The sequence below is a fragment of the Pelophylax lessonae genome (genome assembly GCF_965119305.1).
Source record: "Pelophylax lessonae genome assembly, chromosome: 13".
NCBI lineage: Eukaryota > Metazoa > Chordata > Amphibia > Anura > Ranidae > Pelophylax > Pelophylax lessonae.
Window position 1 is genome coordinate 160,458,432 of NC_138780.1, and position 27,390 is coordinate 160,485,821.

The window sequence follows — 27,390 nt, forward strand, 5'->3', positions numbered from 1 at the left end:
GGAAGACCAGGTGATGTCAATCTCAAAGGTTTTAAATGCCCAGACTCATCTGACCTTGCCCCAACAATCAGCACCATGGGATCTTCTAAGCAGTTGTCTAGAAAACTGAAACTGAAAATAGTTGATGCTCACAAAGCTGGAGAAGGCTATAAGAAGATAGCAAAGCGTTTTCAGATGTCAATATCCTCTGTTCGGAATGTAATTAAGAAATGGCAGTCATCAGGAACAGTGGAAGTTAAAGCAAGATCTGGAAGACCAAGAAAAATATCAGACAGAACAGCTCGCAGGATTGTGAGAAAAACAATTCAAAACCCACGTTTGACTGCATGATCCCTCCAGAAAGATCTGGCAGACACTAGAGTTGTGGTACACTATTCCACTATAAAGAGATACTTGTACAATGATGGTCTTCATGGAAGAGTCATCAGAAGAAAACCTCTTCTACGTCCTCACCACAAGACCTGAGACCCTTATTTTAAGGGTTCCTCTGTGTTGAAAAGGTTGAGGAAGGCTGATCTGTGGGAAATGCTGATAAGACGGTCTAATCCATGGAGCCTCCACCTTGAAAATTTACAAAACTTACAGTAAAGGATCTGCTACTGAAGCCAGATGCCACATCATATCTTCAGAGGTCTAGTGGAGTCCATGCCTTGGGTTATGGTGGGTGGTCATAATGTCGTGGCTGATCGGTATAGGTGTGAACAGCCAAAAACTACACAGGCACCAGGATTTACAGTACAGTAGACATTGCTATTAACTTATTTGTTTTCAATAACCTAAACTTGCTTTGTGTTATAATTTCTACTCTAGATATGAAGACTTTTTGAAGCACAAAGTTGACAAAGCCGAAGGAATGACTTCAGGAAATGCAGTTGAGATGGGGATAAGGATTTTAAAAAACAGTTGCATTTTAAGGTAATTCATGTTTTTTTTTTTTTCACTTTTAAAACTGGATATAATCTGTGTAAGCAAAAAAAAATCAGACGTGGACACTGCTAGGCTTTCTGATCTATAATGTCCAGCCAGCACATGGCATGTCCAGGTACCCAGAAGCCAAGATGGAGGCACAACGCTGGCTGTGATCCAGATATTGAGGTGTGTATTACAGAATTACAATACATATTTGTATTAAACTCAATTTCTTACTATTAACTGATAATCTGCAGCAGTTAGAAGAAAATTACAGAATAGCTCCTATGACTTTACATAAACAACTTTCTTTTAACATGTAGTCACATATCATCTACCGATAAAGGGCATTTTATACCCTGGTTGCAGTAACCCAAATAATCAAAGATTGCAGCTTTCACAAATTTTTAGATTAGATTAGATTCAACTTTATTGTCATTACACATGTACAAGTACAAGGCAACGAAATGCAATTTGGGTCTAACCAGAGTGCAATAACAGCAAGTGCAGGATATACAGTTTTTACATGATTTACATAGTTAAATAGTTAAATAGAATGATAATATAGACTATAAACTGTAATTTAAAGATGTATATGTAGTATACAGGTGAATATAAATGTGCTAAGAACATAACATACAGATTAATATATATGTACTATGAAAACAATTAGAGATAAATATGAATATATATATGTACTATAAACAATAGTATACAGAAGAAATTATATATATATATATATATATATATATATATATATATATATAATGTACTGTGAACATAATATACAGATGCCTATTACTATACACAGATTTACAGAAGGATGTTTTAGATGTCAAAACAGAGATTTCTGGTATATTTTGCCTTCTACATTACCTAAGGCCTTATTAAAGAAAATGTATAGTAGTTTTGCATATACAGTATTCTCTTTTTTTCTTTTTTTTTTTTTTTTCATGATTGGCATTAAAAATGTAATAAAACAAAATGTTTTCATTGTTTTGCAAATGATTATTGCGCATTCCCATTTTTAGGCACTAGGTGGCACTTTAGAATACCTTTCACAGACTATTGTTATCTACTTTGTTGAAAAAAAACTTTTTTTTACCGATTTTTAGTAGCCCAAGCCAATTTATAGATGCAGAACTAACCTCCCTTCCTCCCTCCAACTCCCTGCCGGTTGACACAGCTCTCTATACAGCATTTCAGGGGGGGGGGGGGGGGGGGTTAGAAAGCAAAGATCACTGGAGAGGTGAGAATGTACTTCTTCTATTACAGAAAACTGGAGTTTTAATTTGTTTAAAAACATGACAGGGTCTCTTTTAAGGGCTCATTCACCTATCTGTACACCTATGCGAAGAACTGTTCCAGTCATCTGCATGCAGGCGGTCCCATTCATGTTTAATGGGTTGCAGCGGCTGCACGGACACAGCCACTTGAGAAGTGGGACAGCGCAATGCTGTAAAGGAAAAAAGGATAAACATGGTGGAAAATTGGTGAAATGTTTGCAATTCTGAAAGAGGGAGGGGGGAGAAGGAGGATGATAGGAAGTTAATTTAGTGCTGAAGGGTCCACTTTAAGTGACACCTTTCCTATGTCTTTCAAGGTGAAAGCAAAGGATCATTCGGGTCTTTTTTATGTCTACCATTCTAATTTAAAGCTTTTTCGATGCCTTCCTTTAAACAATAATTAGAGGAAAGGTATATAAACATCAGTTCAGGCAGTTGCACAATTTTAATTGCAAGACTGTTGGTATAAACATACACAGCTTTCAAAACACAAGAGTGGCTGCGGTCACAGACACGTATTTCCACATCAATGGAAAGATAAATCTCAAAACCACATGCTACCGCCTGGATGATCAGGTCATTCTAAAATGATCACCTTTAACTAAAAATATTGTTTTAGAATGACCTGATCATCCAAGCGGCAGCATGTGATTTTGCTCCTTTAATGAGATTTATCTTTCGGCTATTTGGGCCAGCTGTTGCTTTCTTATTTCATGGACAGGAGGGGGCGCCAGACTAAGTGTAGCAGGTTAATAACACCTGGGTTTTATTAAAAAGCCAAATGGCAACTTACATAAATAGGAGATAGGTATTACACTTAAGCCTCGTACACACGCACCGATTGTTGGCCGACCGATCGGCCGACTTTTGTCCAGTGTTGTTGTGTTGGTTGAAATGTGCTCTAGACTGCACACAAATTTTTTCGGCCAACAAAAACCAACTTCAGAAGTGATGTCATGTGATGGTTTACTTTCCGTGTGTTTTTTCTTCTCTGAGCATGCCCAGTCTTGCTCATCTGATTTTTGTCGGCCGAAATCTGTACTGACTGACGAACAATCGGCCGTTCTGTTGACGGCCAACAAAAATTTTATAGCATGCACATCAGATTTTGTTCCGCCGAAAAGTCGCAGTCGGTTGTCGGAAGCATCATACTAACAAGCCGACAATCGGCCGATCGGACGTTGGCCGAAAATTTACGGCCAACAATTGGTGCGTGTGTACGGGGCTTATGTCTGGCTCCCCCTTCTTCTTAATTAAAGAGAATTGCTTTACTCTATGGAGAGCTACCACTAATGTTGCTTATATACATTCTACATATACTGTATACTTTATGGACCTTTTATAATATTATAGACTTTTGATAATTAAAAGCTTTGCCTCTAACCATTGAGGCAGATCTACTTTTCCAGGGGCCATTCATATTTTCCTTTGCTTTCTTATTTAAATCATTGTTTTCAGCTTTGTCTATGCTGACTACTATTACAAAATAGAATTACCACTAAGAATTTAACACTGAAAAACAAACGATTTTATAACCAATAATGGGAGAATCGTGTGAATAATATATAATAAAAAAGAAATGCCCATGAGCACAAGAAAAGAGAATTCCTGGAAAGAAAAGTACATTCCCGGAAAGAAAAGAAGATTCCTGTGCCAGGAAATGTATTTTCTCTAGCCAGGGGAGGGGAGGACTGGGCCAGGGAACAGGGGGACAATTGCCACCCACCCCCCCGGGGCTTCTCTGATGCCCCGTAAAAAGGCTGCACCCCTTCTGTCACAGACATGCCTAAAGAATTTTTGGAGAAGAGAAGTAAAAAGTCTCCACCGCTGACCTAATCCCCACCACTGACCTAGTCCCCACCGCTGAGTGTGGGTTGAAACCAAAGACAGAGCACAGGTCTTCCCCCCCTGCATGGATGGTGTAAACTGTATCTGAGCAGAAGCCGGTTCCATGCCCCACTGGAGACTCTCCTGCCCCGTCCAGCCCCGACTAAGCTGCCCCAGCGTCCCCCAACTGCCCCTTGCTGGCCACGTCGGGAACTCAGATTTGGCAGGTGAGTAGAGAGTACCTGGAGCAGAGCTTCAGCCTGGAATGGGGGTCAGGAGAAGGCCAGAAAAGGGAGAGTGGGACGGGGCTGAGTCCCTGCACCATGGGCCTCTGGTTTGTACTTGCCCCCTGGGTTGAAATTTGCCAGTCAGCCCCTGTCTGTAGCAACATGAGGTGAAATTGAATGTTTGGTTGGTCGAATTTCAAAATCAATGGTGGCACCATTGGATCACAAAGCACAAGAAATTTCTGATTTTTGAAATAAAATTAGTTCGAAATTTCACCCATGTATGGTCTGCATAAGGGAACCCCTGCTAAATAATATACAGTATCTCACAAAAGTGAGTACACCCCTCAAATATTTTATTATATCTTTTCATGTTACAACACTGAAAAAATGACACTTTGCTACAATGTAAAATAGTGAGTGTACGGCTTGTATAACTGTGTAAATTTGCTGTCCCCTCAAAATAACTCAAAACACAGCCATTAATGTCTAAACCGCTGGCAACAAAAGTGAGTGCATCCCCTAAGTGAAAATGTCCAAATTGGGCCAAATTAGTCATGTTTCCCTCCCCGGAGTCATGTGACTCATTAGTGTTACAAGGTCTCAGGTGTGAATGGGGAGCAAGTGTGTTAAATTTGGTGTTATCGCTCTCACTCTCTCATGCTGGTCACTGGAAGTTCAACATGGCACCTCATGGAAAAGAACTCTGAGGATCTGAAAAAAAGTATTTGTTGCTCTACATAAGAATGGCCTAAGCTATAAGAAGATTGCCAAGACCCTAAAACTGAGCTACAGCATGGTGGCCAAGAACTTACAGCAGTTTAACAGGACAGGTTCCACTCAGAACAGGCCTCACCACGGTCAACCAAAGAGGTTGAGTGCACATGCTCAGTGTCATATCCAGAGGTTGTCTTTGGAAAATAGACATATGAGTGCTGCCAGCATTGCTGCAAAGGTTGAAGGGTGGGGGGATAGCCTGTCAGTGCTCATACCATACGCCGCACATTGCATCAAATTGGTCTGCATGGCTGTCATCCCAGAAGGAAGCATCTTCTAAATATGATGCACAAGAAAGCCCACAAAGACAAGCAAACTAGGGAAATGGATTACTGGAACCATGTCCTGTGGTCTGATGAGACCAAGATAAACTTATTTGGTTCAGATGGTGTCAAGCTTGTGTGGTGGCAACCAGGTGAAGTGTGCAAAGACAAGTGTGTCTTGCCTACAGTCAAGCATGGTTTTGGGAGTGTCATGATCTGGGGCTGCGTAAGTGCTGCTGGCACTGGGGATCTACAGTTCATTGAGGGAACCATGAATGCCAACATGTACTGTGATATACTGATGCAGAGCATGATCCCCTTCCTTCGGAGACTGGGCTGCAGGGCAGTATTCCAACATGATAACAACCCCAAACACACCTCCAAAATGACCACTGCCTTGCTTAAGAAGCTGAGGGTAAAGGTGATGGACTGGCCAAGCATGTCTCCAGACCTAAACCCTATTGAGCATCTGTGGGGCATCTTCAAACAGAAGGTGGAGGAGCGCAAGGTCTCTAACATCCACCAGCTCCGTAATGTCGTCATGAAGGAGTGGAAGAGGACTCCAGTGGCAACCTGTGAAGCTCTGGTAAACTCCATGCCCAAGAGGGTTAGGGCAGTGCGGGAAATTATTGGTGGCCACATTATATATTGACACTTTGGACCTAATTTGGACATTTTAACTTGGGGTGTACTCACTTTTGTTGCCAGTGGTTTAGACATTAATGGCTGTGTGTTGAGTTATTTTGAAGGGACAGCAAATTTACACTGTTATACAAGCTGTACACTCACTACTTTACATTGTAGCAAAGTTGTCACATGAAAAGATATAATAAAATATTTACAAAAATGTGAGGGGTGTACTCACTTTTGTTAGATACTGTAATTCATCTAGTAGGAATGTGAGAAAATGCATCTTACATTGGTGGTCAGTGGGAAGAATCGTCCCCTTACAAATAGCTAAAAAGATTATTGGTATCATGCTGCTGGCTCTTGCAAGTGGCATTGGCCCCAGATTTATACAGGCACCATCAAATCCCTTGAAAAAGTCACGTGTGTTGTGACGCAACGCGTCGGGAGGAGCCGGGTGACGTCATACTTCTGGTTTACGGCCGTAGCCAGAGGTCGCTGTTTGATACCGCATCTTGCGGTTTGTTATCTACTGCTATCTATGATCTACTTATATGTAAGTGCATTTTTATCTATTAAACTGGCATTTTAAAAACATACTACACCATGATGCCATTCATTTAATCCCCCTATTTGTGAGAGCCACACGGGATGAGAGATATTGGACCACCATCAGCGGGGCTTTATCTTGGAGTGATCCATAAAGATAAGGAGAAGGAGAGAGTGCATTAAGAAGCTGGGGGGGCTGTGGAAATCATCAATCCATCCATCCCAAAGATTAATTACAGACACGCTCTTTTGAGTGTGCAGCGAGGTGAGCGGCCACTGCATACGTTTTGGATTATCTAGTTCACGGGCATCAGGCAACACGTTCTGCACTTATTTGATTGTTTGCACAAGGAAGTCACTTGATATTTTACTTAAGTCACTTTACTATTGGCAGTCACCACCTGTTCACTTTTTGGACTATTTTTAGTGCAATTTTCATATATATTTTTTTATATATATTTTATAAATAATTTTTGATATTGCTACTGTTTGCACTTTATCATGGTGTTTGATATACCACATACACGTTTATATAGCTTTTATTTATTATTCTGGATGTGTTTATGAGAAGTATGCTATGATATATTCATCCATTTGCACCTTTTACCCATTTGCACCATTTTTTATCCATCTGTACCATCTTATCCGTCTGCACTATTTATACATTTTTTTGACTCACATAATATGTTTTACACGTTTCTGATACACAACATTCACTATTGAGTCACTTTGCACAGTTTTGTGCATATTCATCCATCTGTACCACTTATTCACATCATTATATTAGAGTTATATCTTAATAACCTTCTTGATAATAGATTTATTTGATTAGAAGATTTATCTCACTCATCATTTGAAGATCATCCAGCCACACGGATTTATCCATCTGCACCATTTTATATATAGTTTTTAATCATCACTTCATTTAGATCGCATATAACATTTTTGGAAGCAGAATTATACACGAATTAGCGCCGATTTTGATATTTTTATATAATCAAATAGGAAGTAAATCAACCACAGTTCAAGTAACTCCAGCAACCTCTGGAGAAACCCTGGCTGAGAATGGCTGTGCTACATTCTAGAGATCTAAACCTACACACTACTACTACTGTTGCTACTACCACTACTACTACTACTACTAAGTTTAATAATTATTTATACTCATATTAAAAATACAACAAATACTTTGTATTGTACTAGAACAGCAGGGACTGAGAACTGGACTGTTCTGAAGAGTCCAATATCAGAAAAATCAGTAAATTGTTAATGGTGTCACAGGGTGTGCCTGGTTACCCAGCGCAGAGTGATGCATCTGCGCTAACAGTTTGCACATTTTTATTGTTTCTTTAATATATCATGACTAACACTGGACTTTATTTGTTGAGACCACAACTTGGAGCTTTACAAGTAGTCAGAGGATTTCCAGTAAATGGCTGAGCTGGACTCAGTCCAATCCATAACTTATCTGGGGTTGTCAGCTGCGTATCTGTTGTAGCTGAACATGTAAACTTTATCTTTAGGCAAAACCTGTTTTTTAGTTTTGGGTAAAGTGAGGATAAAGTGAGGATAAAGTGAGGATAAAGTGAGGGTAAAGTGAGGGTAAAGTGAGGATAAAATGAGGCTAAAGTGAGGGTAAAGTGAGGGTAAAGTGAGGAACAGTTAACTTCTCTCTGTGCCCCTATCAGATAATGAATTCCTCTATTTCTCATGTTGACCAATGGCATCTAGAAAGAAAATAAGAAGAAATCCAGAATTGTAGAGCAAACGATGAGGAGAGCGGTAAAGAAGGTGGGCTTTAGCGCCCATACGCTGCACATATGCATCCATGTATGGCCAAGGTTTCTGTACTGAGAATGTGCAGCGCAGTGACAGTGATCAAGCTGTAGTTTGGCATTGAGTTGGGATAAATTAAGCTGGAATATATATTCTATGAATATAATATAACATTGCCACCACTTACCCCCTGAAGACGTCAGCATAGGTTCCGCAAATCTCATTGAGTTCACATCGCTCCGCCCACCATGACATCCCCATGTTTTGGAGGCGTGTCGCGCCGTCACTCACGTCATCCCGATCGTCCGTTGCTGCAGCCGGACACGGGAGCGTTCCTGTATCCATTCAACGTTCCAACGTTTATGCCTGTGAATACTCAGAGACATGTAAGTGCAATTGCTTTTATTTCTTAAATAAATCGGGGGTAATGCACTATTTGGTCCTCTTGCATTCTTTACATATCCGTTGCGGAGTCACAAGGAGACACTATACTTTGTATTGGGATCGCCACACCAACAGACAGCCTCGATTCTGAAGAGATGAGATTGTATTCCCATGCTCAACCATATTGATATCTGGTAAGCGGCTTACACACACACCTTGGGTGAAGCTGCATGGGGAGTGAGTAGCTGTAATATTAATCAACTCACGTATATATCTGTCTATCTGGTAAGAAGAACAGCTTGTCGGTGGTGGGGATCGTTTCACGTGGTGGTCATACACAATTTATCGAGTTACAGGAATCACAATTCGTTTCAAGTCACTTCAAAGTTTATTCATTTGCACGTTGTCACAAGAGAATGGACTTTTGATTTTTTCACCATATTTACATTTGTATGCATTGTTTATATATTTGTGGAATTTAAGTTTAGCGCACCAACCTTTCTTTACATTGATGCATTGATTAGGCTGGGAAAAGCTTGCATAGTTGGAGGGCATTACTTTATACTTTTGCAACCACTTAATAACAATGATGTAACTCACTTCTGTAATATTTCTGTGAAAATAATGAACCACATACATCAATAGTTGATGTTGAAATGTTTTTTTTTTTTTTTTTATTACTAAAAAGTAATTCCTGTACACTACATTACCAAAAGTATTGGGACGCATGCTCTGAACGCGTGCTGACCCTGCACCCGGAAGTGACGCTCGAGTCCTCTCAAGCATTGCCGAGTGCTGCCAAGCCTGGGGAAAATGCTGGAATCCACCACGCAACAGACCCATGGCAGCCACCACCATCTGGATGCACAAGCAACTCCTGGGGGCAGAGCAGGTGAACCTTACCAGATACCATGCTGGTTTTTAATCTACTCTTGTGAGTGCAAAATTTCATAATTCTGAAAAAACCCTTCATTGCTACAATTAGATGGCGCTACTTCTTCTCCATTCAAAAGTTTTTGAACTTTAATGGCATCCAAGTCTTAGTCCGTAGGGTTCAATATTGAGTTGGCCCACCCTTTGCAGCTTTCAGCTTTTCTGTGAAGGCTGTCCACAAAGGTTTAGGAGTGTGTCTATGGCAATGTTTAACCGTTCTTCCAAAAGCACATTTGTGAAGTCAGACACTGATGTTGGACGAGAAGAATTGGCTCGCAGTCTCCACTTTAATTCATCCCAAAGATGTTCTATCGGGTTGAGGTCAGGACAGTCAAGTTCCTCCACCTCAAACTCGCTCATCCATGTCTTTATGGACCTTGCTTTGTGCACTGGACCAAATCATGTGGTGGAGGGGGATTATGGTGTGGGGTTGTTTTTCAGGGGTTGGGCTTGGCCCGTTAGTTCCAGACATTTTGGAAAATTTCATGTTCCCAACTTTGTGGGAACAGTTTGGGCATGGCCCCTTCCTGTTCCAACATGACTGCGCACCAAGAACAAAAATGTTATTTGGATACAGTGTCACATGACCGCGTAATTGTCAGTTACAATAACGCAATGTTGTGTCGCAAAAAAAATGGCCTGGTCATGAAAGGGGGTAAAAATTCTGGAGGTCAAGTGGTTGGACACAAATATTATTTTTTTACTAGGTTTAATATTGAACACAGTTCACAATATATATAAGCAGTATGCCTGCATGATGTGTTGTAAAACAACCACTTGTAGTCCCCCATCAAAAGCTTGTGTAACAGGGGGACATCTCAGGAGCAAAATTGCAAGACGGGGACTGTGTTCTTTCCATGGGTACTCCACAAGGGCCTTCATTGTGCACCAAGTTTTATTTTAGAGGTGAAAATGTTTTTATTGTCATTATTTCAATACTTGAAAGTTCTAGAATATCAAAGGGAGAAAAGAGAATAGTAAGTCAGCAATCAGCAATAAATCGCCCTTTAGCTTGACTTGTATAAAACATAGACATACAGTATAAATTTTAAGTTGTGTCACATTAGGTTAAACAGGCATAATAACAATAGGTACAATGGTTCATCAGTAAAACTGGGGATAAAACATGGACCAAAGTTAAAAACAATAAAATAATCATCCTGAGAGCAGCCCATTAAGTTATGAGGAGATAAAATCAACAGTTTTGTACAAGAAAATATAAAGCAGGGAAGAGAGAGAGAGAGAGAGAGATAGTGCCAGCAGGAAGAAAGGAGAGAAAAAGGAAGAAGGAAAAGGAGAGGGTAGTAATAGAGTGGAGATGGAGGCAAGGGTGGTGTCCAGGGCTGTATTTTGGCCTAGGCCAACAAGACCCAGGCCTAGGGCGGCACTTTGCAGGGGGGCAGCAAAAAAGCCGCCCCCCCACCTGAAACTCTATTGGCCACTGGTTGCTAGAGCGGCCTCTCTCATTCCCCCCTCTCTCTCACCCCCCTCTCTCTCGCTCTCCCCCCCTCTCTCTCACCCCCCTCTCTCTCTCTCACCCCTCCTCTCTCTCTCTCATCCCCCCTCTCTCTCATCCCCCCTCTCTCTCACCCCCTTCTCTCATCCACCCTCGATCTCTCCCCTCCCCCCTCTCGCTCTCTCTCTCATCCCCCCTTCTCTCTCTCTCTTATCCCCCCTCACCCTCCCCCTCTCTCTCTCTCCCTCACCCACCCACCCCCCCCCCCCGTGAGATCTCAGGGGTTCATGCTGGGACTTGTAGTCCTTCAATTTTGGAGAGAGCCACATTCGTTAAGAAATGAGTGGGCAAATTTACATAGGAGGGGGGGGGGGGTGCCCAATTTTAGTCTTGCCTAGGGCAGCACAAAACCAAAATACACCACTGGTGGTGTCCTAAGGATGAGAGATCATTTGGAATCTGTCGGACCAAGAGAGGTACCACTGTAACTATTGCAAGAGATAAAAAGGAGAGGGGGGGCCACGATATCTCACCTAAAGCCCCATGGGGTCTAGATTAAGGGAAGGACTGAGAATGCTTTTGCCTGTGAAGAAAGTAGGAATGTGAGGTGTCTGAGGATGAGAAGCCAATCCAAACAAAGAAGACCATATATTTATCAAAAGTATCATTATCTAATGCTAGCATCTCCTCCATGCGCATAATGTCATTCATAGGAGAGACCCATGTAGATAAAGGTGGGGTAGTTTCTGTTTTCCAATATAATGGAATGAGCTGTCGGGCTACGGACAAAAAGAAGAACAGTAGACTCCGTTTCTGGGAAGTCACAGAGCCAGGCAGCATAGAGAGGAGAACAATCGCTGGAGTGGGTTTTAGAGTTTCATCATAAAGTTTATTATAAACATTAAATACCTCCAGTCCAGAAGGGTCGTATACTCTTGCATTCTCACCAGATGTGCAGGTATGTACCAACCAACCGCCCTGCCGCAACACCAGCACGTGTCAGGAGTGTATGGAAAAATTTTGTGTAGCGTCGATGGATCCCTATACCATTGTGATAGGATCTTCAAGTTCTTTTCTTGAGGGTAGCATGAGATGGAAGACTTATGGTGTGAAATGGAATTAAATATGCCATTCCGGTCTGGAAAAGTCCTTTCCCAGTTCTGTGGACCATGTCACAGTGTATGTAGGGAGGTCATCATGTATGAGTTCTTGAATTAGGCAGTATACAAAAGAAAGTAGATGGCAACAGATGGAAGGAGCACAGTCATTCAAATTCTGTATATAGTCGTTAAGTGTCTGAGAGGAGAGAAATAGGTGTTTGGAAAAAGATAAGTGGAGGATAGTCAGCTAATCTCTTGATCCTGTAGGGACAAATCGGGGTGCCCTGTCGTGGGTGTACGAACACATGTGCACACGAGGAAGTTCTCAACTATATCCCCATAAAAGGGCTCGAAGGTCAACTGGGGACAAGTCTGTCTCAACCATATCAGAGGCCTTCATAAATGGGTGTGGGAACCATTCAAATATGCGCACCATGACAGTAGCTTTATAATAAAGCACAAAATCTGGCATACCTGCCCCCCCCATTTAACCCTCAAGAGGCCACGGTTCCAGATGAAGCGAATGGAGAGGGACCTAAAAGAAGTGAAGGACGATTTAGGGACCAGGATAGGGATTGTTTAGTACAGGTAAAGCAGTTTGGGTAGTGTGTCCATCTTTAATGTGTTGATGCGTCCCAACCAAGACACAGATGAGCCCCCCCCATGACTCTAGATCCTTCAATATCCTCAATATGAGATAGAAGATGGACATAGTTCAATGTATACAGGTCCGATAGATTGGCAGGGATTGCCAGAGATAGGAAATGCCCTTAGTTTGGCATTAGAAGAAAAAATTGGTACGAAGTAAGGACATCGTAGGTACTGGCAAAGACATGTTAAGCGCTTCTGTTTTAGAGATATTACGTTTCAAATTACTGAAGGACCCATCTTTACTGAAGGTAAACACAGCTGACCATTCTTCTCCCTGGAATTATCATATCTATGTAGGATCGCAGGTCTCTATGGTCATTTCACAAGCCCAACCCCCACACAGTTAGAATCACTCCCCTAGGCTCACATTTTACCCCTTGAGCACCCACAGTGTTAACCCCTTCCCTGCCAGTGTCATTATTACAGTAACAGTGCATATTTTTAGCACTGATTACTGTAGTAATGTCACTGGTACCCCCAAAAGTGTCAAAAATGTCAGTTAGGGGTCGGATCTGTCCGCCGCAATGTCGCAGTCCCGCAAAAAAAAAGCGCAGATCGCCACCATTACTAGTAAAAAAAAACAATAAAAATGACATAAATCTTTCCCGTAGTTAGTAGACGCGATAACTTTTGCATAAACCAAACAAAATATGTTTATTGCGATTTTTTTTTTTTTTTTAACCAAAAATATGTAGCAAAAAACAAGTTGGCCTAAAATGGTAAAAAATTTAGATTTTTTATTTTTTTTTTGGGAATGTCATTTAGCAGAATGTGAAAAATATATATATTTTTTTCAGAATTGCCACTCTTTTTTGTTTATAGCACAAAAAAAAAAAAAAAAAATCGCACAGGTGATCAAATACCACCAAAAGAAAGCTCTATTTGTGGGGGGAAAAAAAAACATCCATTTTATTTAGGTACAGTGTCGCACGACCGTGCAATTGTCCGTTAAAGTAACGCAGTGCCGAAACGCAAAATATGGCCTGGTCATTAAGGGGGCAAATCCTTCCGGTCAAGAAGTGGTTAAAGGACACGTGACTCAAAAAATTCTCCAAAAAACATTTTGAGGCATTTTTTAGGTGCTTTTCATGCACTTTTCAGGCACTTCCCATTCATTCCAATAGAGAAGGGCGTTTTTGAGGAGTTTGTTGTAGCTCTCCAAAGATGCTACATGCCGGATTTTTTTTTTTTCTACCGCACTGCCAGCGCACTCCAGTGGGAAAGCGTTCATTCATTTTTAATGGGAAGCATTTTTCGTGAGCTTTCAGGTGCTTTTTTAACGCCAAAGCGCTTGAAAAACAGTGTGAAAGGGTCTTAAACTGCTAGTAAAACATTGAGCGCTTTTGAAGAGCTTTTCAAGCGCTTCCCTTCCATTTCAATGGAGAGTGTGAAAGCATTAAGATTTTAATGGGAATAGGTTTTCGGGAGCTTTTCAGGCGCTTTTTTTTTTTTTAGCGCTAAAGCGCCTAAAAAGCTCCTTAGTGTGAAAGGGGTCTAAAAGCCCTTTCACACTGAGATGCTTGAAAACTGCCCATAAAAGGCTAAGCAATTTTGCAGCAATTTTGCAGCGCTTTTCAGGCGTTAGTGGCGCACTTTTTTTTTTTAAAGGACACGTGACTGAAAAACTTCTCCAAAAACCATTTTGAGGCGCTTTGCAGGTGCTTTTCGGGCGTTTTTTTTTAGACACTTTCCATTCATTTCAATGGAGGGGGGTGTTTTTGAGGAATGCATGCCAGATTTATCACCACCCTATCGGCCCACAGCCCCACCGGCGCACCGTCCCAGTGTGAAAGTATTTATTGATTTAATAAGAATAGGTTTTCGTGAACTTTGCAGGCACTTTTTTAGGGCCAAAGCGCTTGAAAAGCGCCTCGGTGTGAAAGGGGTCCTAGGGTTTTTATTCCTAGTCTGTTGGAGCCATACTACACTCCTCAGAGTGGACCAAGGACTGAGCAATCAGTGGTCATGTGATCACTCAGTTCTTGGGTTTAGGCCGATTCACACCAAGGCATGTTGCTTTTGAGCATTTCTGTAGTGCTTTTTGCTGTGTATTCCACGTTTTTATTATTATTATTATATAGGATTTATATAGCGCCAACAGTTTACGCAGCGCTTTACAATTACAACTTGAGGGTAGACAGTACAAATACAATACACTTTAATACAGTAGGAATCAGAGGGCTCTGCTCGTTAGAGCTTACAATCTAAGAGGGAGGGTCAAGTGATACAAGAGGTAATAACTGTGGGGGATGGGCTGATGGAGAAAGTAAAAGTACATATGTTAGGTGGATGCCAGATAGGTTTCTCTGAAGAGATGTGTTTTCAGGGATTGTCTGAAAGTAGACGAAGTAGGAGATAGTCGGACAGGTTGGGGTAGAGCATTCCAGAGGATGGGAGAAGCTCGGGAGAAGTCCTGGAGGCGAGCATGGGAAGTGGTTACAAGGGAGCTAGAGAGCAGGAGGTCCAGGGAGGAACGAAGAGAACGACTTGGTCAGTATTTTGAGACCAGATTAGTGATGTATCTGGGCACCAAGTTATGGATGGCTTTGTAAGTTATGGTTAGTAACGTGAATTTAATTTGTTGATTGAGTGGCAGCCAAAGGAGGGATTGGCAGAGGGGTAGCAGACACGGTTTGCAAGGTGGCTCTTTATTGTGATTTTATCACGATTTGCGTTTTTATGCTTTTTTTTGTTTGGGGGGGGGGGGGGTTGTTGGGGGGGAGTTGTTGTTGGGCAAATTTAAAAACGCAGAACACAAATTTCTGCAGCTTCTCCATTGAAGTCTATTGAATCGAAAAAGCAAAGCCCCGTTTTCCGTTTAAAAAAAGTCCCTGACAAAAATGAAGAGGCACAAAAATGCATTGATGTGAACGTGTTCCATAGGAACCCATGTTAAAAAATTTCTTGCATTTCTGCAAAAAACGCACTTTAATTTTTTTTGCAGTGTAAATAAAGAATTATAACTTTCCTGCTATAACTTCTACCTGTTTTGTCTTTTTCCCCTCACAGGGATACCCTTCTGGAACTAGGCAACATGCAGCAAGAATCTGAGATAATGAAACTACTTGATCAGTGTGAAACCAAAGGCACTGAAATAGTCCTGAGAATTCTGAGTCCAAAAATGAAGGTATTAACAACTAGTTTAGTATGTTAGGGGCTATTTTATAAAAGTGGAGGATAGGCAGTGACTGTGACTGGCGACCAGTTCCATTCCAACCTGTATTACTGTGCAGCTTTAAAGAACACACCCAGAAAGCACACATACGCTATATTGCCAAATGTATTGGGACGCCTGCCTTTACAAGCACATGAACATTAATAGCATCCCAGTCTTAGCCTGTAGGGTCGTACAAAAATATAACGGCTTCAACTGTAGGCCAGTCAAGCTCCAACACCCCAAACTCACTCATCCATGTCTTTATGGACCTTGCTTTGTGCACTGGCCAAAATCATTTGGTGGAGGAAGGATTATAATGTGGAGATGTTTTTCACGATCTGGGCTTGGCCCCTTTGTTTCAGTGAAGGGAACTCCTAAGGCATCAGCATACCAAGACATTTTGGACAATTTCATGCTCCCAACTTTATGGGAACAGTTTGGGGATGGCCCCTCCTGTTCCAACATGACTGCGCTTCAATGCACAAAGCAAATTCCACAAAGACATGGATGAGTTTGGGGTGGAGGAACTTGACTGGCCTGCACAGAGTCCTGACCTCAACCCATTTGAAGCCTTTCAGATGAATTAGAGCGGAGACTGAGAGCCAGGCCTTCTCTTCCAATATTAGTGCCTGACCTCACAAATGTGCTTCTGGAAGAATGGTCAAACATTCCTATAGAAACACTTATAAACCTCATGGACAGCCTTCCCAAAAGAGTTGAAGCTGATATTGCTGCAAAGGGTGGGCCAACTCAATACTGAACCCTACGGACTAAGACTGGGATGCCATTAAAGTTCATATGCGTGTAAAGGCAAGCATCCCAATACTTTTGGCAATATAGTGCAGTGTTTCTCACCCTTTTTTTAGTCAAGGCACTCTTTAAAATTATAGACAATCTCAAGGCACCCTTAAGATTTATGGACAGTCTCAAGGCACCCCATTCTAAAATGTAAAAAACTATTCTAATAGTCTTACATAATGTGGCAGCATCGACACACGTAGGACACCCAACATTAGAGGTGATTTACTCTTCCAAAGCAAATGCACTTTTGCATACTCGTACCGACTAGTATTCCAATGTTTCTCCTATACCTCAGTTTCACTCCATCACTCAGCTAATGTGACCCCAGTGTTCATAGAAGGGGGCAAGGGAGGGTCAAACAAAGATGCTGTGCAGGCGTACAACACCATTCTATCAACACTGATATCACTGGTAGTTAGGACGCCAGTGGCTGAAAGGTTGAAATGGTGCACATTAAAAACCTCTGGCTTTGTGTAAATAAAAGGCAGGCTTCATCCACCTACTGGCTTGTATACATTATTTGGCAATTTTTAGGCATTTTGCCAAGGCACCTCTGAAGAAACCTCAATGCACCCCGGGGTGCCTGGGCACCCTGGTTAAAAAAGGCTGATATACAGTAGTGTATCTAGTTTTGGGTTTGAAGGGTGGAATGACATTAGTTACACTAACCTTCATGATCCGAAGATCAAAGTGCCAGCTGCCAGGACCTGTGACAACTAACATTTTTTAATGAATCAGCCACAAGCCTGCCTAATTCAAACTGACCATATGATGAAAAACTGGCTTAAGGAAATTACTTTCTGTGAAACCACATGTCAAAAAAGATCAGTAGAGACAGAAGCAGTTGAAATAATGAGCAATTGTTGAATTGGCCCCATCTTCTTCCAACTCCTAAGCCTCCATACTGGTGATGGTGTCACATACCTGGTGGAGATTAAGCTGAAGAGGGGCCTTCTTTTGCACCTCTTGTCCAACACCCCTGGTAGTAGTGGCAGGAGGTGAGAGGACCACCAGCTGTTGGTTGCAGGATCCTGATGATCATGGATCACCAGACATGGACCAAAGACCAGTACAGGGTGACACTTAAGCAGGGAACAGGAGTGAAGCTAGGACACACTAAAAGGTCATCAACCAGGCAGCAAGGTACACGAACATCAGGTAGAGGCAAGATACAAACCGGGGTCAGTTCACAGCCAGGCAGCGAGGTACAGGAATGTAAGAGTCAGGGTACAAGCCAAGATCACAACAGGTAGGCAAGAATCCATAGACAGGTCAGAGGCAGGTCAAGTCATGCACAGGAAGATAATTATAGCAAGTAAGGGCACAAGTAAACCAGGGACTAGCTGAAGACCACTCAGCAATCTGTTCATGTCACAATCCAGCTTATATAGGCTGTTTGGCGCCAATGCCAGTGCTGGGCATGCATGTGTAATTTGCAATAGCCGACTATATTGGGGGCTGATCATGTTATGTCTATGTTATTAATAATTGCTGCCTAAAGCTGGCCTTTACTGTGTTCAGTCTTTGTTTTTAGAGTGCCTTCAAAAATTACTTTAAGAAAAACAAACTTGAATATGAAAATGTTCTCAAGGAGTTTCGGAATGCATTAGGAAAACAGGACATGGAAAATAACAAGGTGAGCTTTTTAAATAGCAAAAACAACCCATGTTATACTGGCAGGCCAAAAAGATGGTCCTTTGGTAAAAAAATGTTATTGTTAGTGTATGCTACCTCTCAGACTATTACTAGATATATGGAGGCATGTATGAATTGATCTGTTTAAACAATGTCCAACTGAAGCACATAGAATAAACTGCATTCATGCAAAGCAGATATATGATGATTGGCTTGCTCAGTATGCTTATATTAGATCTTGAAAATTAGCTTATTTTTTTAGACTTGGAAATAAATCTGGTCTTTTGTTGGCAAATCTAGTGAGAGGAAAAAGACAGGGGTTCTATACCACCCTCCTTAAAGATGAACATGGTCAGATACAATCAAACAGAGCAATACATTGACATTTTTGAACCATACAAAATAATAAAATGCATATACTGTTGCTTTTCCCAATCCAAAGAGCCCGGCCTTTTTAGACCAAACTGAGCTCTCAACTGTCAGAAACTGACAGGATTTTTTAAATGTGGGGATTACAGTAGAAGAAATATCCCAAATGATAGGAAATTCTCCTTTTAAAAAAAAATCCCTAGTCCAGACAGCTTCAATGTAGAATTTTAAAAAATATTAAAGGAGAATTTAATTATCCCCTTGAGTAACTTGTTTAACTAAATTCTTGTCAATAAAACCTATCCTACTACAGGCCATATCCTAGAGGTATATTCTTTTAATATCTAAATAAGGTAAAGATGCTATAGAGACCAGTTCGCTCAGGGCTTCAGGCGTATCTCTTTGTTAAATCAGGGTGTAAAAATGCTGGCAAAGAGGTTGGCAACATTGCTTCAAGAATTGTTCTCACCATGTCAGACAGGCTTTGTTCAGTAATGGGTGGGTCTGCTGCTACAAATGTTAGAAAATTATTGATAGTTTTGGATAGTCTACACCGGAGGAGTCCTTCTTCATGTTCTATGGCATTGTTGGCATTGAATGTGGAGAAGGTCTTTGATAACGTAAGTTGGCAATGGCTACGGTGTGTGTTGTACCATATGGAATTACCTAATTACTATGGATTTAACTAATCCTATCAAAATGTATTTATAGGGATCTTTGCCTACTTCATTTAATACCTAAGAAAGGTAAAGGTGCTATAGAAACCAGTTCGTTTAGGCATATATCTTTTCTAAATCAGGATGTGAAAATACTATTAAGATTAATGGCAAAGAGGTTGGCTACATTGCTTCCAAAATTGATCTCACAATGCCAGACAGGCTTTGAAATGGGTAGGTCTGCTGCTACAAATGATAGAAAATTGATCGTTTTCAATAGTCTACACCTAGGGAATCCTTCTTCAGGTTCTTTGGCATTGTTGGCATTGGACGCGAATTGATGACGTAAATCGGTAATGGCTTTGGCATGTGCTGCACAGTATGGGATTTTAGGGCCAATTTTATGGTTTTTTTTTTTTAAAACTATGTACACTAATCCTTCTGCCAAAATATATTTATGGGGATCTTTGCCTACTTAGTTCAAACTTTATAAAGCTCTGTGTCAGGGTTGCCCCCTGCCTCTCTTGTTATTTATTCTAGCCTTAGAACCTTTGGTTCATTCTTTGGAATCTTGTTCTTTGTTCCAGAAACTAATATTGGGGAGTCATAAACTGCCTGCCTTAAGATCAACACTTTATGGGATGTATATGTGCATGTGGATTGGCTGCTAAGGGGGAGGGGGGATTGTCCCACAGTGTATATCTCTTTGTGCCTGTGTTTTAATAAACAGTTCATTCTGGTTGACTCCAAAACTTGTACTGTCGAGTTCTTGGGGTAACTATAGCCAGATTCAGGGATCTCGACAGATCTCGTGTTCCAGAGCTTAGGAAGCAGCTTCTTAGCGGAGATACCCAGTCGGGGTGTCCGGAGTCCGTCACAGTTGCTATATCCTCTCCAGATGATTCTTTTATTGTTAAGACATAGAGATATTGATAGATTAAATTCAGCCTTTACTTCTTTTATATGGCGAGGTAAGGTCTATGTAACACAGAACCGTAACTGGTCATGCTGTTTGATCCCAGGTTCCATTCCCTGATCGGCACATAGCAGCCAGGTGCATGGAATCTCCCAATCATTTGAGTCAGGGAACAGGCTATGCATGTCTTTTTGTGTTTGTTTTTTTTTTTTGGTTATGAACTGGGATAGGGTGAAGGTGAGCTAGGCATACTTCAATGAACTTCAGACTTGCAGTAGAGGACACTAACGTTGAACTACTATTTCAGGGTAAAGGCACCCCCTTTGAAGTGTAGACAACGTGGTACTAAACTGGGACTCCTCAACAGGAACACAGTCCTGAGTGTTCTGGTAATAAAGTATATCTCCCAAAAGAGAAGTCCCTAAGTCTAGAAAACTCGTACTCATTGTCATGTATACTGTGTAGCTACTTGCAGTATCGGTCAGTTTTTGTACCAACTTCCTGTATCCCGGGTCCTTAGGAAACTTTCTGCAAAAGCTTCAAGAGAATAGAGATCCTCCAGCCAAACAGGACCCCATAGGAGGTCCTCCAGCCAGGGCCAGGACCCCATAAAAGATTCTTGCAGCTGCAGGTGGATTTAACAGGGATGCAACAGCCTTCAGAATGGGTCTTACTCCACCAGGAACAAGAGACCTCTGCACTTGGTTTCAGCCTATTTATAACCCCCTCAGCTCTCTGCTGGTCATTCACATCTCTGACCAAGGCTTGCCTGAAGAGGCATTAATATGGAGGCTGGGATTTGTGTTCTTCCACCCATTATGTCTCAGGGTCCCCCAGGATACAGGGGGAAGTAACCATGTCCACACCATCAGAGCCCAGACCAGACCTTCCTAAACAATTGCTGTTCTCCCTGATTACAAGGAGGCCCAAAACTAGATTTAAACAACAGTAGCCCAATGGGACACTACACCTCGAATTGCTTTGTAGGGATTACAAGGCCTAAGTTTTCAATAGGTGTTAATGTTCTGAATAATCACTTACTGTATATCATTTGGCCTGTTTGTTACGTTACTTTATGGATTGGGTTAATACGTTGTATATTGATATAAATATTGAGTCTCATACAGTAAAACTGTGGGCCTTTTGCATGCTCCTTTCTGGACAAGTTATTTTTAATATGCATAAGCATTGAGAGAGGTGGGGAAATGATTAAAATTGCCAGATTTTTTTACTCTAATTATGTTATTGACTTTGTCATTGTTTTTTACTTTGGGAAGTAAAACCTGAGTTTTTCATGTTGGTAGAGAAGTGGGAACAGTTAACCTGCAGGATGTGTTAAATCTTGATGGTCTCCTGTTACCATTTCCCATACTTAAGCAGAAGTATGGTATTTCAGAGTTAATTTTTTTTACAATATGCACAGCTTGAGTTTCTTTAATTTTGTTCTAAGAAATTCATTTTTGTGAAAGATCCATCTGGATTGTATGCATTTATTGGAAAAGCCATCTGAGAAGCATGGATTATCGTGGTTTTATTTCTTAAGAGAAGAGAAGGGCTCAGATCCTCCATTAAATTCTGGATAAATGGGCCTGGTTCTTGAGTATACCACCAGAGGAAACCTGGCCCCGTATCTAATATGGTTATCAATGTACTACTAAGACATTGATATGTGAAAAATGGAAAGATTGAGTTTAATTTTTTTTAAAGAGAATACCAGGAATTTAATTTTGTTCATAAACCACCATCCTTAGTGTGGTTATCTTATTGCCCACAATGTCTTCTTGAAAAACCTAATACTGTATATATACATGTAGCACCCTCCTAGGTAGGTGCTAGTGAGAGAGTATGGTTTTGGCTCTGTCTACTTAATAGAGGGGCTGGAGGCAAATCTATATTGCTCTTTGCTTACCAGAGAGCAGGATCTGTTAGTGAGGTCTGCTCATTGTGCTCAGTATGCAATTCATTGTGTCTAGAGAGTATTTCACACTGGTCCAATAGGGAGGCATGTTGGACAGTGGGAGAAAACCTGACAAATGAATGCATAGGCTTTGATACAGTCTTGGTGATTGGCAATGGCAGGTTGCCTCAGTGCATTCTGGGATACTGTATAAAAGCCAGGAGCACATGTGCTGTGGGGACATCGGCTGGAGAGCAAAGTCCCGGAGGGAAGGGGGCGGCTGCCTCCTCCTCTGTAGCAGAGGCATGTGGTCACAGGAGGTCGTCCTGAGGGCCAGAGGAACGGAGCTGAACCAAGATGTCCAGGAGAGCTTACTGGAGGGGAGACACTGAAGACCCTGTAAAAACAGTATCGTGAGTATAGGGGCTTGTGTCAAGGGGCCTGACCTGAGGGGGGCCACCCCAGGAGTAGGATAGTCAGTTGACGGGTGTCGGCAGTCAACAGAGAGAGGATACTAAGGTGAGTGTCCTGAAGATAACATATAGTTCATCAAGTCGTCTTAAGAAAGAAACTCAAAACTGGATTCACCTCAGTGGCGGGGTGATTTAACAAACTGGCTGTATCTAAACATAGAGGTCCTCCAACATTATGAATAGTTAATTTGGAGTATCCCACTATTCCCTTCTCCCATCCCTAATTTTTAATAAAGCACAAAAACAACCACATACCCCTGGACTGGTTATTTAAGCGAGCCGAGGAGAAGAAGTGAGAGACTGTGCATATCAAGGTTGCTAATGGTAGCTCAGGGGGACCCGAAAATGTGAAATCTGGCAGTCCTCAAGAGGGCAGTGCTACATGCATTTTATAAACAAGGAAGAATATAAAATAAATAATGTACTACAATTATGACAACATTCAGACTGGGTTCACACTTGTGCAATCACAGACATCGCATGTGATTTGCACCACATTGCTGTGCAGATCACATGCGATGTCTGTGCCATGCGAATTCAGCCATACAAATTGTATGGATGAAATCGCATTGCATTTGCACCAAAATGCTGCAGGACCCTTTTTTTGGTCTGCACTAGAACCGGTTTGCATGGTTGTTCACGCCTATGTGATCCAATTCCTGCACCATTTGACAGTTCGCACTGCGATCTGCGAACCGACACAGTCAGCGGTTCACAGATGTCAGTGTGAACCAGTGTGCGATTCAGGTGTAATGTAGGAACCAGCACTGAGAAGCAGGGTTTCCCGCATCGCACCAGTGTGAACCGGGACTTAAAGGAGAAGTACAGCCAAAGCTTGTGCATTTTGTTTTGCACTCCTGTAACCTGTTTTTCTGGCTGAAGTCCGCTATCTGCTGATGTCACAGAGCCAGTCCAAGTTCGGGTGCCATCACGACCATAGAGTCGGGATCCGTCCACATGCTAGGCAGGTCGCTGAGAGCCAGAGCCGGCCGCTCCCGCCCCCTCCACAGCTCAGCGCTCCAGTGAGCGAGAAGGGGGGCAGAGCAGAGAGCTGCTGACTGAAAGTCAGCAACTCTCTGCTCGGGGAGCTGTGAGAACCGAGTGATCGGCGGTGTTTGATCGCTCAGTTTTCAGTGTTAGAGGCGCTGGGGGACAGATGAAGCATCGGACCAATGCTGCATCCACCTAGGTAAGTATGAATTAAAAAAATAAATAAATACCCATACATCTCTTTTAAATAAAATAAATATGATACATAAATATGTGTTTTGTTCTGCTTCTACCCAAACAGGAATTCAACACGGTTATTCAGCACAGAATCACAGTCCTTTACATCGAGTCATTTCTCAAAAACAAAAGCAAAAATAAAGTAGAAGCATTTGTACAAGGAAGTGGGAAACTGAAGGAGTTCTTCACTCAGTTGGTAAGTGTGTATAGGTAGATTCTGCAATAGCTATTCATTGTGGAGCACCCTCTAGTGTATGCTACTAGTAGTGAGAGTAGGGAAATGATACTCTGACTCATATTAACTAGTGAGGCTGTAATTGGGCCAGGTTTACAAGAGTTCAGGGCTGGATAACTCATCCTGGCAGTTCTCCGGTGACACCCACCCCCCCCCCCCCCCCCCAATCCCTATTTCTAGAACAATAGAGAATGTTCTAGAACTAGTGGGTGAAGGTTAGGAGGGGCTGCCTTTAATATGTATGCACCCTCAGCTAATCCCCAGGGATGAGGACCCTGGCAGGGGACTGAGATAGCTTATAAATAGATTTGGGCAATGTCAGCAGGGGTGGCAGGTGGAAGATAGAGAAGCAGTACTGAGGAAGCCTCACCAGGGATGGATTTTACCTTGGGCTGGAGCTCAGGAGGCTGGCATGGAAGGATCCCATCACAGTAGGCAGTTGGAGGGATTCAAGCTGGGGAGGAAGAGAAAGAGAGCAAGGAGAGACAGTGAGTAGATCAGTATGGTGCAGGGACAGACAAGGGGAGAGACTGTTATTGGTCATTTGCAGAAGATCTCTCTTGAGGACAGCAGTGTGCCAATTCTTCATCCAACCTTGCCCTGGGGAATCTCTATGTGTATGGGTCAGTCAGGCAAGACTGGGGAAGAGAGCCAGTCAGGAGGACTGGGGAGGAAAGCGGCCAGGTGTAGCTGGTGGCAGCCAGGTGGGCTAGCATTCTGCAAGCAAGTGAAACTGGGATCAGTGGCCACAGGAAGGCAGAAGAAAGTGTGTTTGCTGTTCACTCCATTTGTCCTACTGTATCAAAGGGAGTGCAAGTCCTTGCCTGTAATGGGCCTTTGCTAAAATAGCTAAAACTGTTTGTTTCCCCCAGCAGGCCCTGCCTGGGACAAAAAATAGGCCAGAGCATTTTTGACTGAGTAGCCCATTTTCTTTTTTTTTTTTAACCAAATTAGAAAAAATAACAACTACCAGTTTCTCAATGTCTTTGAGTTATATTTAGCCTGCTTCAGTCACTGTAATTGAAAACTACATGTACATGTATAGTACCTGACTTATCTTGCAAAGGATTTGAATTTGTATCCATCCACTCCTGTGATTTACACAGCCCTACCATATAGCATAGTCAGCCTCACCGTTCTCTGCTGCTGTTAAGCAACACAGCATGGTCGTCTCAATTCTCCCAGCTTATGACTGGACAATAAAAGACCAGCAACAGCCTGGTCAGGTAAGCTCTCTCCTACCGTCAGCTTGTCCCCTTACAGTCTAGGCCAATTGTGGCATTCCTCTCCTACATGTAAAAAACAGAATTTGTTTGCTAGAAAACGAATTAGAACCCCCAAACATTATATACAGTATCTCACAAAAGTGAGTACACCCCTCAACTTTTTTGTAAATATTTTATTATACATTTTCATGTGACAACACTGAAGAAATGACACTTTGCTACAATGTAAAGTAGTGAGTGTACAGCTTGTATAACAGTGTAAATTTGCTGTCCCCTCAGAATAATCCAACAATAATGTCTAAACCGCTGGCAACAAAAGTGAGTACACCCCTAAGTAAAGAAAAAAAGTCCAAATTGGGCCCAATTAGCCATTTTCCTTCCTGTAACTAATTACAATGTCTCAGGTGTGAATGGGGAGCAGGTGTGTTAAATTTGGTGTTATCGCTCTCAACCTCTCATCCTGATCACTGGAAGTTCAACATGACATTGTAGCAAAGTGTAATTTCTTCAGTGTTGTCACATAAAAAGATATAATAAAATATTTACAAAAATGTGAGGGGTGTACTCACTTTTGCATAGCTCCCAACTTTTTAGGATGGGAACGAGGGACACCTATTAACAAAATTATGTAGTCATAGGACACACTCCCTGCCACGACCCCCTGAAAGCAGAATTATACAAAAAAAAAAACATAGTTAAACCCACAAGTGCTTTTTTTTCCCCGCTACTATTCCTTTACACTGGCTTCGGAAATGTACAAATTCAGCAATTTAGAAGTTGGGTGAAAGGTTTAGCACTGGGACACACTTTTGAAAGATAAATAGTGCATTTTATATACAACTATATAGATCAGACCAAAAGTAGGACAAATGAGGAGGAAAGAGGGACAGAGGGATCTTGTTCCAAATCAGAGACAGTCCCTCGAAATCCGGGACAGTAGGGAACCGCTGTGAAGCCGAAAGGCTTCATTGCCGGTTTCCCTTAGAATGAATGCCGGCGGCAGCACCCCGCAGCCTATACGAAAATTGGCTGGGGTGCTGATCGCAGGGTCTCTGGACAGGTAAGTGTCTATACATTAAAAGTCAGCAGCTACAGTATTTATATCTGCTGACTTTTAATTATTTTTCCCCCAGCTGGAACACCTCTTTAAACTCTAATTTTAAACTTTGCCCTACTGGTAAGCTTAAAAAAGGTGTTACCTGTAGGTACTTGGAGGCTGCCTACATTTGTGGAGTTTAGTAAATATTCACATCGGCTTCACCAGATGATGTCACTGGTACATGCGCAGTACGCTCTGCATTTAGGGCACATTCAGTATGCCATGATTGCATAGATCGCTGTGCCACGATGGTGACTCCCATCTGCATGTGTGGGAGTGACATCATCATGGCCCAGTCATTAAAACAGTCAGAGAGCAGGAATTTAAAAAGGCAAATTAGGCAAAGATGGAAGCATTGGGAGTGGTGACAGCATAGCACTGAAGGGCTCTGCTTGAAAGGCAAGTCTCATAATGTGCTAGTATGCACTGCATGCTAGCACATTATGGCACGAACCTGCAGGGGACCATTTTTCGGTCTTTTGTCTTGGGTACGATTAAAAAGCATTTACTGATCTTATCCTTGTCTCCTGTAGGCTCCCTACTCTCTATATGACTAGTCCTCCGAAGCTTCTTCCTTTTCCTGCTCCCTTGATCACACTCGGAAAATACATACAATGCAGGACCAGCAGTCTTGTATTGTAAATGAGGATGCCGCCCACAACTGGGAGCATTGGAGAGAAAAGGAGAGTGCTAGCTCCCGGCAACCGAACCCCATAGGCAAAACTGAGCATGCAACCTTTGCAGAGCAGGAGGGAATTCCACTGCAAGGGTAACTTTGACATTTCAAAAATTATGTCTGCCAGGTGTCTAGTAAGTAGATGCACCACATCCCTTGATTTGAAATTGATATATTTAGGAAGCAAGGAAAATGGGATTTTAACGGTGCAAAAAGACTTCAAAATTAAAAGATATAACAAAATTTTATTGAAAACAT

At 42.0% G+C, this 27,390-nt stretch overlaps 1 protein-coding gene across 1 annotated transcript in view; it reads left to right on the forward strand.

Moving 5' to 3' along the window:
* LOC309543136 (uncharacterized protein) overlaps positions 1-27,390 on the forward strand; it is a gene marked incomplete at its 3' end in the record, with an annotated part of 82,132 nt that overhangs the window by 46,324 nt on the left and 8,418 nt on the right. Inside the window, exons 6-9 of the mRNA XM_082242517.1 lie at positions 811-915; positions 15,775-15,892; positions 18,258-18,359; positions 23,961-24,092. Coding sequence (XP_082098643.1) covers positions 811-915; positions 15,775-15,892; positions 18,258-18,359; positions 23,961-24,092 — 457 coding nt within the window. The remainder of the gene's footprint in view (positions 1-810; positions 916-15,774; positions 15,893-18,257; positions 18,360-23,960; positions 24,093-27,390) is intronic.